This window comes from Oryctolagus cuniculus, chromosome 15 (genome assembly GCF_051225735.1).
Source record: "Oryctolagus cuniculus isolate XC-2025 breed Fujian yellow rabbit chromosome 15, ASM5122573v1, whole genome shotgun sequence".
In the NCBI taxonomy this organism is placed as follows: Eukaryota; Metazoa; Chordata; class Mammalia; order Lagomorpha; family Leporidae; genus Oryctolagus; species Oryctolagus cuniculus.
In genome coordinates, this window is record NC_142881.1 from 26,086,607 (window position 1) to 26,098,614 (window position 12,008).

The 12,008-nt window shown below is 57.3% G+C and overlaps 1 protein-coding gene across 4 annotated transcripts in view; it reads left to right on the forward strand.

Moving 5' to 3' along the window:
* Nucleotides 1-516: 516 nt before the first annotated feature.
* SH3PXD2A (SH3 and PX domains 2A) overlaps nt 517-12,008 on the forward strand; it is a 234,593-nt gene continuing 223,101 nt past the window's right edge. The window contains exon 1 of one of the 4 annotated variants that reach the window (XM_089314355.1): nt 517-1,795. In XM_089314355.1, coding sequence (XP_089170481.1) covers nt 821-1,795 — 975 coding nt within the window. In that variant the 5' untranslated portion in view covers nt 517-820. The remainder of the gene's footprint in view (nt 1,796-12,008) is intronic. The other 3 variants (XM_002718709.6, XM_002718708.6, XM_008270470.5) reach the window with 3 other exon arrangements.

Genomic DNA, 12,008 nt, shown 5'->3' on the forward strand with positions numbered 1-12,008 from the left:
CACCGCCAGACTCCTGCTCGGCACGCACAGTGTGTTCCCATCACACCGAAGCCCTGTGCCTGCAGCCAAGGCCTCGCAGCCTGGACCCCAGCAACTACCTTCATTTCCTTCCAGGCCCCATTGTTCTGTGCCCAGCACTCTTCCCCCTGGAGGCTGGAGAAACAGTGGGGTCCCCTGCGCCAAGCAAGTGTGTGAATACAGCCTTAGATTGGGGCAGGGTCTCGGACGGTGCAAAGCACAAAATAATATTAATACTATCAGATCACACGAGTCCTCCTCTCATTTCACATGTTTCTCGTTGGTCCACAGTCACAAAGCTTTATTGTAATTGTGAAACAATTGGATTAGTTGTGAAAACACTACTCCTTTAAAGGTTTGAAAGCAGAATGGAAAAAATGTTGAAATGGATGCGGGGGTTGTGGGGGCAGGGGAAGCTAAATTGAATTAAATAATAACTGTGCTCCAAGTCCAGAGATGGACTAATGGTTTGGAAAGTCCGTTTTCCAGGGCACAGGGAAGAGCAGCGAGAAAGCCTGGGGCTCCTGCGGAGCTGGCTCCCAACCCGGTGGATTTTCCCACCATTGTACGCTCCCTTCCCTCGCGCCCGAGGGTCCCAGGGGAGGCCCGGGCTTAGGGCAGTGGTGTTCTGCGGAGTCCGTGTAACCTTGTCATTGGTAAGTGATGTCACAGGTTAGTTACACAGGCCCAGATCGATGGCTCCTACAACGGAGGATCGATCCCATTTCCGGGGAGAGCGCACCCTTTGTGACGCGCAGAGGGGCAGGTGGCGCCTCTGCAGGCGCTCCAGCTTAAGGATTTAATGCCGCCCCCTTCCCCGTTCCCGTCTCCTCCTTGGGCCCTGGGCAGTAGTAGCCGGGTAATAAACTACTTTTCAGCGAAGAGCTGTGGGGCTAGGAGTGGTAGGGGGAGGCAAGGGTGGGGACAAAAAGGCACAGATCCGCTCCGCGACGGAAAGCCGGGAGGGGGGCGCGCTGGGTTCACTTCCCCCAGCCCGCCTCCCTCCAAAGCCACCCGGAGTTTTTGTGCCCGGCGAACCCGCCCAGCGCCGCGCCAGGCCGCCGGCCGCGCTCCGCGCGCGGGTGGGGGCGCGGCGACCCGCCCCCGCCACTCGCGCGGGCTGCAGCCCCCTTCCCGGCGCCGCGAGCCCCTCCCCCTGCCCGGAGCCCCTCCCCCGCGCTCTGCTCCCTCCCCTCCCTTCCCCAGGCTGCCGCCCGGCCCGGCCTCCGCCTCCCGAGTGCACAGCCTCCTCCAGCGCCGAGCCCCCCGGAGCCCGAGCGCGGCGAAGGGGCGCCGCCGGCCCCTCCCCAGCGCGCTGACAGCAGGCTCCGGGGCCCCCGCCCCGTGTCCTCGCCGGCGGGACACACCCCCGCCCCTCCTCTGCTCCGCCAGTTCCCGCCGGACCCACCGGGCGGCGGAGAGAGCGGCGGGCGAGCCGGAGCGCGGCGGCGGCGCGGGAGGCAAGGGGCTCGCGCGGCGGGCCCACGGGGAGCCTCCGGGGCGCACGGAGCCCGCGAGCCCTCCGGGACCGTTCCCCGCCCCGGCGTCCGACCTGTGCGCGCCGGGAGCCCGGGCAGCTATCGGCGCGCTGGGCCGAGGTGGCGGCTGGCCCCGAGGACCCGGGCAGCGGGAGAAGGAGCCGGAGCCCGGCCGGGATGAGAAGGTGACGTCGCCGGGGGGCGCCACTCGCTGTGTGTGGGGGAAGATGCTCGCCTACTGCGTGCAAGACGCCACCGTGGTGGACGTGGAGAAGCGGAGGAACCCCTCCAAGCACTATGTGAGTACCGCCCCGGTGGCCCCCGCGGGAGGCTGGCCAGGGGTCCCCGGCGCCCGCGCCATGCAGCCCCGGAGCTCCGCGCCCGCGGGCGGCCCTCGGTGCAGAGTTTCTCCACCGGGCTCTGATCTCCAGGGAAGCCTTTTCTGTGCCTCCCCCACTCCCCCTCGGCCCCGTTTCTTTTTTTGGCATTGGAATTGGCGAGTGGCTGCCCTTGTCTGTCACAACGGTGAGGTCATCTGTCCGCCTGAGCTGTGATGGGTGGGTGTGGGGGGAGCTCTCGTCAGCCCCTCGCCGGGCAGCCCGCTGCAGGGTTCGGGGGCTCGCGCGCGCTCAGGCCCGGGGGAGGGAGAGTGGCGCGCCGCCGCCCGCGCTGGCTGCGCTGTGTCCCCCTAGGCCCCGGGCTGGGGGGCAGAGGAGACTGACGCGCCCCCTGCCCCACCTCCACGCCGGGCACTGGGCCCCGATTTCCTTCTTCAAGCCATTGTGTCCAGCGGTGTGAGGAGAATTGTGGCTTTTCCTTTTATCCCTTCTCTGGACGTGACCCTTAGCCGGGTTCATTTCCTCTTAAATGATGCTCCGTCTCCAGACACCAGGAGGCCACTGTTGGCTGTGGTCTCCCAGGAGCGGCCGGCCGCCCCTCCCCCTTCCTGCCCCACACTTAATGAGAAGGGCGAAGGTTGACCGGGCCCGGCCCCCTTTCATCTCGGCCGGCCCTGTCTTCGCATCCTTCACACCTTACCACGTAAACACGGTGCCCTGTCTGAGTGTCTGTGCTCCTGTACTTGGAAGAGACGCACAGCCCCCAGCTCAACCGCCAAAGACCTGCAGCCTGCATCTTATTTGCAAATTAGGCATTTAAAGGAGCATTTCGGATGCTCAAAGCATTAATTTCAACAATTAAAACAAGCTGTTGGTTGCTGCCCTAGATTGCACGTTGGTCTCTGAAGTGCCTTTGATTTCCTTGTTGGAAAGAGAACTGGAGTTTGTGGTAATAGCAGCCTCAGGCTACTCTTTCTGCCTTTTTCACCAGTAGCTCCGAGGGAGTGGGAGCCGCTGGCTGTCTTTACAGCTGAGCAAGCAGGGTTGGGTTCAGGTTGGGGAAGGAGGTGCAAGGGAAGACTGGTTGCTGACCAGACAGGGAGATGGGTGTCTGGGCCGTTATCCCTGGCAAGCATCTCCCACTACCGTTAGAAGAGTGCAGCATTTTGGAGGGCTTGGTCACCCTGTGCTGGGATGGGGGGGGGCAGATGTCCGTTTGCGCATCGCAGGATTTACTGTCATCAAGGGTTCTCTGTTGAGCTTGGCAGCCTGGCCCTGCTTTCAACAGATGGCACTCTCTGCTCTGAGAGCCAGGGAAGGTTCTCTCCCAGCTCTGGATTTCAGTTGAAAAGTGCACTTTTAGCTCTGACCCATGAGGCCCAGGGTTACAGATGCAGGACACGCTGGCAACAAACCAGCCAGGGACCCGCTGCAGGGAGGGTCGAAAGGCAGGGAAGTGCTGGGGCTGGGAGCTTGGCACAGCTGCGAACGAGCTGCCCAGCCCTGGGCCGGCCTTTCCCACCTCTTGGGGTCTCAGTTCTTGTTTTTCAAGCGAGGATAATAATAGTGCGTGCTTCATGGGGCAGTCGGGAGAATTAAATGAGGTCATGCGTGTGGTGCACTTAGCCCACCCGGTTCCTGGCATGAAACAGGCACTCATTACATGGATGCTTATTACTGGGGAGATTCTGACTAAGAAAGTCCTTTTTGAAAAGCAGCTATTAATGGTCTGGCAGAAAAGGAAGACAGATTTCTGGGGCTGAGATTGATAATCACTCATTCTATGTGAAAAAGACAAAAGAAGTGCTGTCGAGTCCCCTGGAAACGGTCATTTCCTCCCTTCCTACTGACAGAAGTATTTCCTGGGACATCGCTGCTTCCCGCATGAAGACAAGATGACATTATGTTTGGGGAAGGGAGTGATGTCACTGACCAGATGGGACCAGGCAGAGTTCTGAACTACAGTTCTGGAAGACAATGAAAGGAGAAAGTGTTGTATGCTGTGGAATTGTGGAGCTGGCAGGAGCATGAGGACTTCTCTGGCCCATCCATCCTCACCTCCTCCCTCCGCCCTCACCCCCATTTTACAGATGAGGAAACTGAGAGCCAGATGGGTAGAGTGACTTGCAACACAGCCAGCCACAGCACCTGGGGCTGACTGGCTTTTTGCCCATAGTATGGGTTTAATTCATTGAGTGAACACTAAGTCTGGTTGGGATTGACCAGGAAGACAAATGTGTGGTGGTAGTGAGGTTCCTACACATTTGGGGAATAAATAGATACCATAAGGGTGTCTGATAAGAGAGAGTCCGAGGGGACCAGGAAGGGCAGGAGGGCACCAGCAGGGGGAGGCTGTGGGCTCTGAGGCTTCGGAGCTCTCCTTCTCGTGGCCTTTGCATGGTGGATGGCCCAGGCCAGAGGGTCAGGTGTTGTGGGTGAGCTACTCTGGTGTGGTTGGCTGGCCGAGGCACGCTGCGCCCAGGCTGTGGAGGTGCTGGAAGCCCTCTGTGCTGCTGGGGCCTCCTCCCAGCCTCTGCTCCACTGATGCCGGTTCTGAGTCTGCGGTGAGCTAGGTTGCAGAGCAGAGAGGTTTCATGGGATGTGCACATTAGCTGGAGCTAGCTGATGAGAGACTGGGGCCAGAATGCTTGGGAGCACACTCCGTAGGTAGGTTCTCCTGGGGCCTCCAGCAGAGGACATACCCCTCCCCACCTGGAGGGGCAGCCGCCCAGACACCGAAGGTCCCGTGCTGTTGTTCATGAGCACAGCCGAGTAGCCTCCTGCATTTGCTTGGTGCTGTGAACTCCTCTTGGCTTCCTTCCTCTCTTGGGTTGGGGTTGGGCAGGGTGGGCAGCTGCTCCGAGGTTAGGCTCCCTGGCACACAGCTGGGCTCCTCTCCTGGTTTATCAGAGCTGCCCGAGGAGGCCTTGGGTAAACTGTCTTTGGCCTCAGACCACTTGTCTTTAAAGTGGTTCTGCTGGTGCTGGATGCAAACTGCAGACTCCTCCCTTTGACGGTTTTCTGATAAAGAGTCTGAGTCCAGGTCCGCATCCTCCTTCGCACTCCCATGCATGGGTGGGTTTGGTCTAGGCATATGGCGGTGAGAGAAGCTCGTTTATCTAAAGCAAACAAGAAATTATGTCTGTTTGGATTTGGGAGGTGTTGTGCTTTCACAGTCGTTTCCTTTCCTGATTGTTTATTTCAGACAAATACCAGTCATGAATGTTCTGATCCTGCACAGGACTCATTAGAGAATGCAAATAATAGCCAGGGTGAGCTGTTACCATCCGTGGAGCCACACGCTGGCCATGCATGTTTTCATGTGATTGCAGTGTGGGTCGGTTCTTTGATTCCATTTTGCACGTGGGTTAACTCATTGGGGAGGTTAACCAGATTGCTAAGGGCCTCGCAGTTAGCTCAAGGCAGCCCTGGGTCAGCACAGGTCATTTTACCTCCAAGGGAAGACATGCCTAAGACAGGGCCCTCTCCTTGGTTGGGAATCTGGGTGGGAAGGCCAGGCTCAGGCCTGTGTGACAGTGAGAGAGAGATGCAGGGTGGTGGCTGGAACTTGCACCGCGTACCACGGAGGACAGTTTGGGATGGGCAGTGGCTGGCATTCATGTGAGGCAGGAGGAGAAGAAATCCAGGATGGTGTCTGGTCCCCAGGGATGCATACGGTGATAAATGAAGGGTCCACCCTCTGGAAATAATTCATTGTCCTTGTGTTTAGATCATCACAGATTTCAGTCTTGGCCCCTGGGAGCTACATTTTTGGGAACTGGCCCCAAACTCCTTCTTTCCTAAGCCCTTCTTTTTTTCCCCCAAGGCTGTGGACTATAGCTAGAGCCCTCAGGAGTTAGGCTGTGCAGTGGCAGCCTGCGACACTCTTCTCCAGGGCCAGTTCTGCTATAGGACGGGTGGTGTTGGGCAGATCAGGGTCCACACCCTTCCTCTGGCACTTCCTGGCCGTGCAACCTTGGACTGATTACCCCGGGCCTCAGTTTCCCCACTGTACCCTCCGGAGGCTTTTGGGAAGTTGCTGAGATAATTTTGGGTAAAGCTCCTATCCCATACCTGGCCCCCATCAGGGGCAATCTCGGTGCGAGGATACTTCAAGAAGTTCATGGAAAAGTGGGGCTAAAAGATAAGTTTATTTTGGTGCAAAAAAATTGGAATCTATGTGTAGTTTTTGCATAATGTGAATTTTCCATGCTTTTTAGATTTTAAAATTTATTTCAGAGACAGAGAGAGGGAGAGAGGTAGAATGGTAGAGACAGAGACATACAGTTTCATCCATTGGTTCACTCCACAAATACTCAATGGGCTTGGCTGGGCCAGGGTGAACCCTGGAGCCAGGAACTCAATCCAGGTCTCCCATATGGGTTGCAAGAACCCAATTATTTGAGCTATCACTGCTGCCTCCTAGGGCGGGCACCACCAGGAAGCTGAGATGGAGACTGGAGCCAGGATGTGAACCCATCCCTCCACTATGTGCAGCGGGCATCCCCACCAGCATCTTAACTGCTGTGCCGGATGCCCCACCCGCTGTGAGCTTTTTGAAGACCTCCTGTGTGCTGGTGTCCGTCTCGTGTTCCTGATCACAGAGCACTGAAGTAGATTTGGGACACCACAGGTGAAGCTGAGAAAACAGCGGAGACGGAGGCAGAAAGGAAGGCCCAGCTGCTCATAGTCTGATGGGAAACTGGGCCCAATGCCCCATGGACAACACCCAACACACACGAGAAACAGATAAACACAGAGCAGCTGTTCAGAACTGGAGTGGATCCTGGACCCGAGCTTGAGGACCTAGTAAGAGTGTCCCGGGAAGCTGGGAAGGAGAAAGGAAAGAATAGGGTTAGGAGAGGAGAGAAGAGGGTCCTCCAGGTACGGGCAAGGTCAAAATCAAAGAGGATCCTAGCCCCGAGGTCAGTGCCATGCATGGGTTAGCACTGTTGCCTGCTTTGTCTCTGTAATTCACACACAGAAACAGTTCCTTCTCTGGGCAGGGAAGTGATCGAGGGGTGATTCACGGGTGTGACAAGGCTACTGCTCATGGAACAACCGACCACATCCTTCAAGGCCGTTGGAATGGGGAGCACAGCCAGCCATTTATCATGGCCCTGTTTAGAGCCCAGTGAGGGCTTTGGGACGGGGCGGGGGTGGGGGCAGCAAATCAGGGCTGGAATCACCGTGTGTGGTGGCAGGCAGAGGAGAAAGGAAGAGAAGGGAAAAATAAACCTATTTGATGTCATAGAGAGAGTGGTTCCAGGTCCAGAAATATAAGCAGCAGCTGCTACATTTTCCAGAGAGGGATTCCAGGGCCAGTGTGGGTTAATGGACAGGGAAGGCTATGAATTAGAGGAGCGTCGTCAGGCCCTCTGATTCGGGGTTTGCGCAGCAGTTCCCTGGAAATTGCCTTCTAATTCCTCAGCCTGAGTCACCGGCCAGTCTATTTCTTGACCAGAAAAAGTCTAACAGGCAACTTTGTTCCCCCTTGCTCCTTAATTAAACAAAATAAAACACGGAATCGAGTTTCCGCGTGGTAATCACACTTACTCTGCTTGAGTTCTGAGAATCCAGGAAGGAGTTAATGGATTAGGACAGGGACCCAGGAGACCGGAAGGACAAGGGGTGTGTGTGGGAAATGAGGTGGAGATTCTGGCTTTGGAAATAGGTTCTGAGTGAGGGCCAGAGCTTTCTCTGCCATGACAATTGCCAAAAATAATGGAAGCACCCAGTAACAGGGTGATCTGCTTTCAAGAGGTTGAGCTCCTGGGGTAATGGAGTCAGTCGCAGATAGGCAGGAGAATGGAGCGGTGAGGGGCCTCAGCAAGGCCTCCCTCAGCCCCAGGGTGACCTCCAGGCAGGTCACCACAGCAGCAGTGGGGACTGAGTCGCTGCTGGTGCACAGGGCTGACCAGCCTCCAGCCTTGATGTCAGGATGCACAGTGAGAAGAAGAACTGGCATACAAGTACCAGCTAGGTGCCAGGCAGCACCAAAGATGCCTTTGCGGGGGGGGTATTTGAACAATCACATGAGGTTGTTTTTATCCCCATTTTATAGATGTGGAAATTGAGGCACAGAGGGTTCATGGGTCTCAGAGTAATTCTGTGGCCAGGCTGGGATTCTCAGCCTGCTTTTTGACACCCAGGTCTGTGAGCTGGCTGCTTTTTTTCCCACCAGGGCTGGGTCAGGGAGGGAGGGTGTGCAGATAGCCAAGCCCCCCGCCGCACCTGCTGCAGGTTTGAGAGGTGCCACTGAGGGGCTGGGTCACTGGAAAGCCAGGGCTCTGGCATCCCTGGGCTCTAATTGTGTTTTCCTCACTTCATGCCCTGGGACTGTATGCAAGTTACTTCTGTCTCTGTGTCTCAGTTCCCTTATCTGTGAAAAACAAAAAAATATGGGGAAAACAGGACCTAGCTCAAAGCACTCCACAGAAACGGGCTCCTGAAGGAATGACGCTTACAGAGTACCTGGCTGCGACGGAGCCCAGTGCACGGACTCGCTGGACCAGCTCCTAAGGCCCCACAGCCGAGAGGAAGGCGAGCTGTCTGTGAACTAGGCTTTTTGGGCAGAGCTGCCTGGAGCAGTGCAGGCTCACGGAGGGGCTTTGAGTAATCAGGGTTTGGCTGGGAAAAGAGTGGGTTTAGGCGGGAAAGCAGGGAAGAGCATTCCAAGAATGGGAAAAGCAGGGGTGCTGGAAGCGGAGCGTGCAAAGGAAATCTGGGGCGAATCTAAGGTGCATGTGGGGGAGGAGGATGAAGAGAGAGAGGTAAGGCCAGCCTCCAAGGGCTTTGAATGGCAGCCAAGGGAATTCAGAGTTTATTGTGTTGGAACCTCGGGTCCTTCCTTTTCTCCCAAGGGCTGGGGAAAAGAGAGCTGGTTGTCATTCTGGGGGTCCCAGGAGAGGGGGTGCTTCCAAAACTGGAGGCAGGGTTGCTCCTGCTGCGAGGCTAGAACAGAACCAGGTAAGGCCCAGAGCCTTTTTCTACTTGTGCTTTGGGACTGTTCAGTTGGCTGCGAGTCCCAGCCCCTGCTGTTTACGGCTCTTACTCCTAGGAATCAGGCCGTCCCATAAAAGTTGATTGCACCCAGCCTGTTGGGGAGGGAGGGTGGAGAAGGAGAAGGGGGAGCCACAGGGAGTGAGGCCTTGGCACTTGCTTTGGGTCTCCACCCAGGAGGGTCCCTGCTGTATTTCACAGAGGAGTCATTTCCATCCACAGGCCCCAGTGGCAAAAGGGAGAGGCTGATATGCTTGTCCCCGCCTGGGGCTGATACTGAACAGCCCGATGGGACCCTGCGTGTCTCTGAGGTCTCGGCGTCATCTGAAACGTCCTTCCTCCCGTTGCCTCTCCCAAGATCTCTCTGAACTCGTCTTAGTCTCAAGTCCACTCTTCAAACCACCTCTTCATTTGTTTATCCCCACCTCGCTCCCAAGTATTCCGCTAAGCCTGATTCCATAGGGAGGATGCACAAACTCCTACAGACGGCTCCTACAGACTTTCCGTGGGCTGAGTGTCCCCTGGATACCCTCACGCAGCCCCTCGAAGCGTGTAGCTGCTGCTGGCATCCATGGCATACGGGTGAGGGCACGAGGCTCCAGGGGCGCAAGTGGACTGCAGACACACGCCAAGGCCTGCCTTGTCCCCAACCAAGCCCCTGCAGCTCCTGGACGACGCCATGCACACCTGCGGAGCCTGGCCCCCCTGGAAGGTCCAGCCTGCGGCCTGGCTGGTTGGCTTCTTGCATGTGTCCCCTTCCCCCTTCTAGAACCCTGCTCGCCCCTCTAGAAGCAGGTGTGACTGCTTCCCATTGAGCCGACTTCTGCAGAGGAGGGGGCAGGTGATGAGAAAGCTGCCCAGAGAAAACAGCTGTGTGAGGGTCTCTGCACAAGGCTCACCTGCCTGGCCACAGCCGCCGACAAATCTGGCAGCCAGGGTGGGCTGGAGGACCGCAGCCCTTGGAGAGGAATCTTCCAGAGCTCCACCCCGGGAGCTGTGCTTTGCTTCTTTCCAATCCTGTCACTTTTGTGAAGGGGAAGAGTGACCCCTGTCCATTCCCACCTCTCCCCCGATACCTGAGGGGAGGAAGTGACCACCAGGTGCTGAGTTAGCAAAGGGGAAACAGCTGTGCCTTCTGTCCCCTGGCCTCTGCTTTCTCTGGCCCTTTGCCGTCGCTTCCCTCTGGCCTGTGAGGAAGCCACCCTCCCCGGGCCTGGGCGAGGCACATGGTGGCAGGGGAGGGGGCCCGGAATCCCTTCCTCTGTGTGTGTCAATGCAGCATAAATTATGCAGGGGAGGGGGGCCTGCGGGCATCTAATCTGTCTCTGGGATTCCTGCGTGCCAGCTTCAGATCTGGCGGAAATTGATCACTCTTATCAGATCCGACAGCAACTGCAGGGAACGATACTGACAGTGAACTTGCCCAGCGTGCTCCCCAGTGGGGGCCTGAGGGGTTGCGTGGTGCCCGGGCCCTGGCAGAGAGCCCTTCAGCTTCCATTTCTGAGGGATACTCTCAACTCGGTAATAATTAAAGGAGACCTTGACCTGTATCATGTCACCGCCGCCGTCCCACAGCTGCCATGGGTTGAATTCCTATTGTGCCTTGCAGTGCCAGGCCTCTGACTTGCAAAAGGTCCCTGAAGGCTTGCATTATTAACCCCATTTGACTCACGGGCTGAGGTTCGGGAAGCTGAGGTCGCACTGGAAGCAGAGCACAAACCCAGGTGATTCCAGCCTCCCCCTGACCCACGCCTGGCTTCACACGGTCGCCGAGCCACGCACGCTTGCCCCCCTTCAGGGCTGCTCCGGGTCACGTGACTTCTGCCAGCCCTCCCGTGCAGTTGGGCCCCTGCGGGGACCACGGCCTTGCTGCCTTTGCCCACCAGGAGGTTCTGAGTGTCTCGGGGTTGCCCGTGTGGTTTGAAACGGCTGCATTGTAAACTTTCATGGTAGGCCCTCTCCCGACCCAGCTTTATTCTGTTTCCTGATGGCCCAGACCCAAAAAGCTATTTTAAGGGACTTGCCTGTGTGGGAGAATTTCTCCCTGTGACGACGGAGGAGGAGGAGGGGGAGGCCTCACCGCCTGGCATGGTGCTGGCAGCAGGGCTCTGCGAGAGGGAAGCTCTTTTCTGAATGCTGCCCCCCGGGCTGGAATTGATTAACTGAGCTCCTGGCACAGTGCCTGGCACCCAGAAGGGACACAGTCCATCCCCCGGTGAGGGCGGGGTGCGGCTGGTCTCAGCCCAGCGGGTTGGCAGGTCCACAGCAGAACAACGGCTGCGCTCTGGTTTCAAGTGGGATTCATTATTGACTTCAGCGTCCCTCATTGGCAGCTTGGGAAGAGTTGTTAGCCGTCACAGAGCACACCGGATACCGGAGTAAGGGGAAGGGTTTATTGGGGAAAACCCAGCAGGCCGGAGGGGAGGGATAAAGAAGGATGAGAGAGAGAGAGAGTATAAGAGAGAGAGAGACAGAGGAGAGGCGCTAGTGAGGAGAGAAGAGAGAGCAGAGAGAAGAGAGACGAGAGGAAGAGAGGAGAGCAGACGAGAGGAGCCAAGAGAACCACGTGTTCAGGACCAGGCCCCTTTAAAACTTTGCTGGAGGGCGGGCAGGGAAGCAGGAGCAGCGAATCCCATTAGGATGGGGGTGGAGCTTGGCACAGGTGGTTGGGCCATGTGGCTACCTGGCTTTCAGCAATGGCACGGGAACCAGGGCATAGAATGTAAATCAGGGTGTAGATTGCGCCATAGATAAAACTGCACCAGTTTCCTAACAAGAGTAGCCTCGTTTTCCCCTGTGATTTCTGAATGTGGCAGCTCCCAGGCTGGAGGAGGGGGGGAGTCAGAGAATGCATGAGTGGAACCCCCTCTGGATAAGGGCTCTGTCTCACTTAATCCCATGGCAGACTTCCACCATCACCATCCATGTCTTAGAGAAGAGACAGGCTCAGAGGTGCAGCTTCTCACCCTGGGCACTGCAGTAAATGCAGGGAGCCAGGGTTTGAACCCAGATCCCTGCAGCAACATGGCCTGTGAGGGTTCCCCTGGGCTCCCTAGAGATCCCAGGGCATCGCTGTGGGGAGGTTCGGTTGCTGGTTGGGAGCTCTCATTTCCCACTGCCCAGGCTGGAAGCAGCCACACGCGTCACAGCTAAGTGCTCTTGGCCTTCCTCT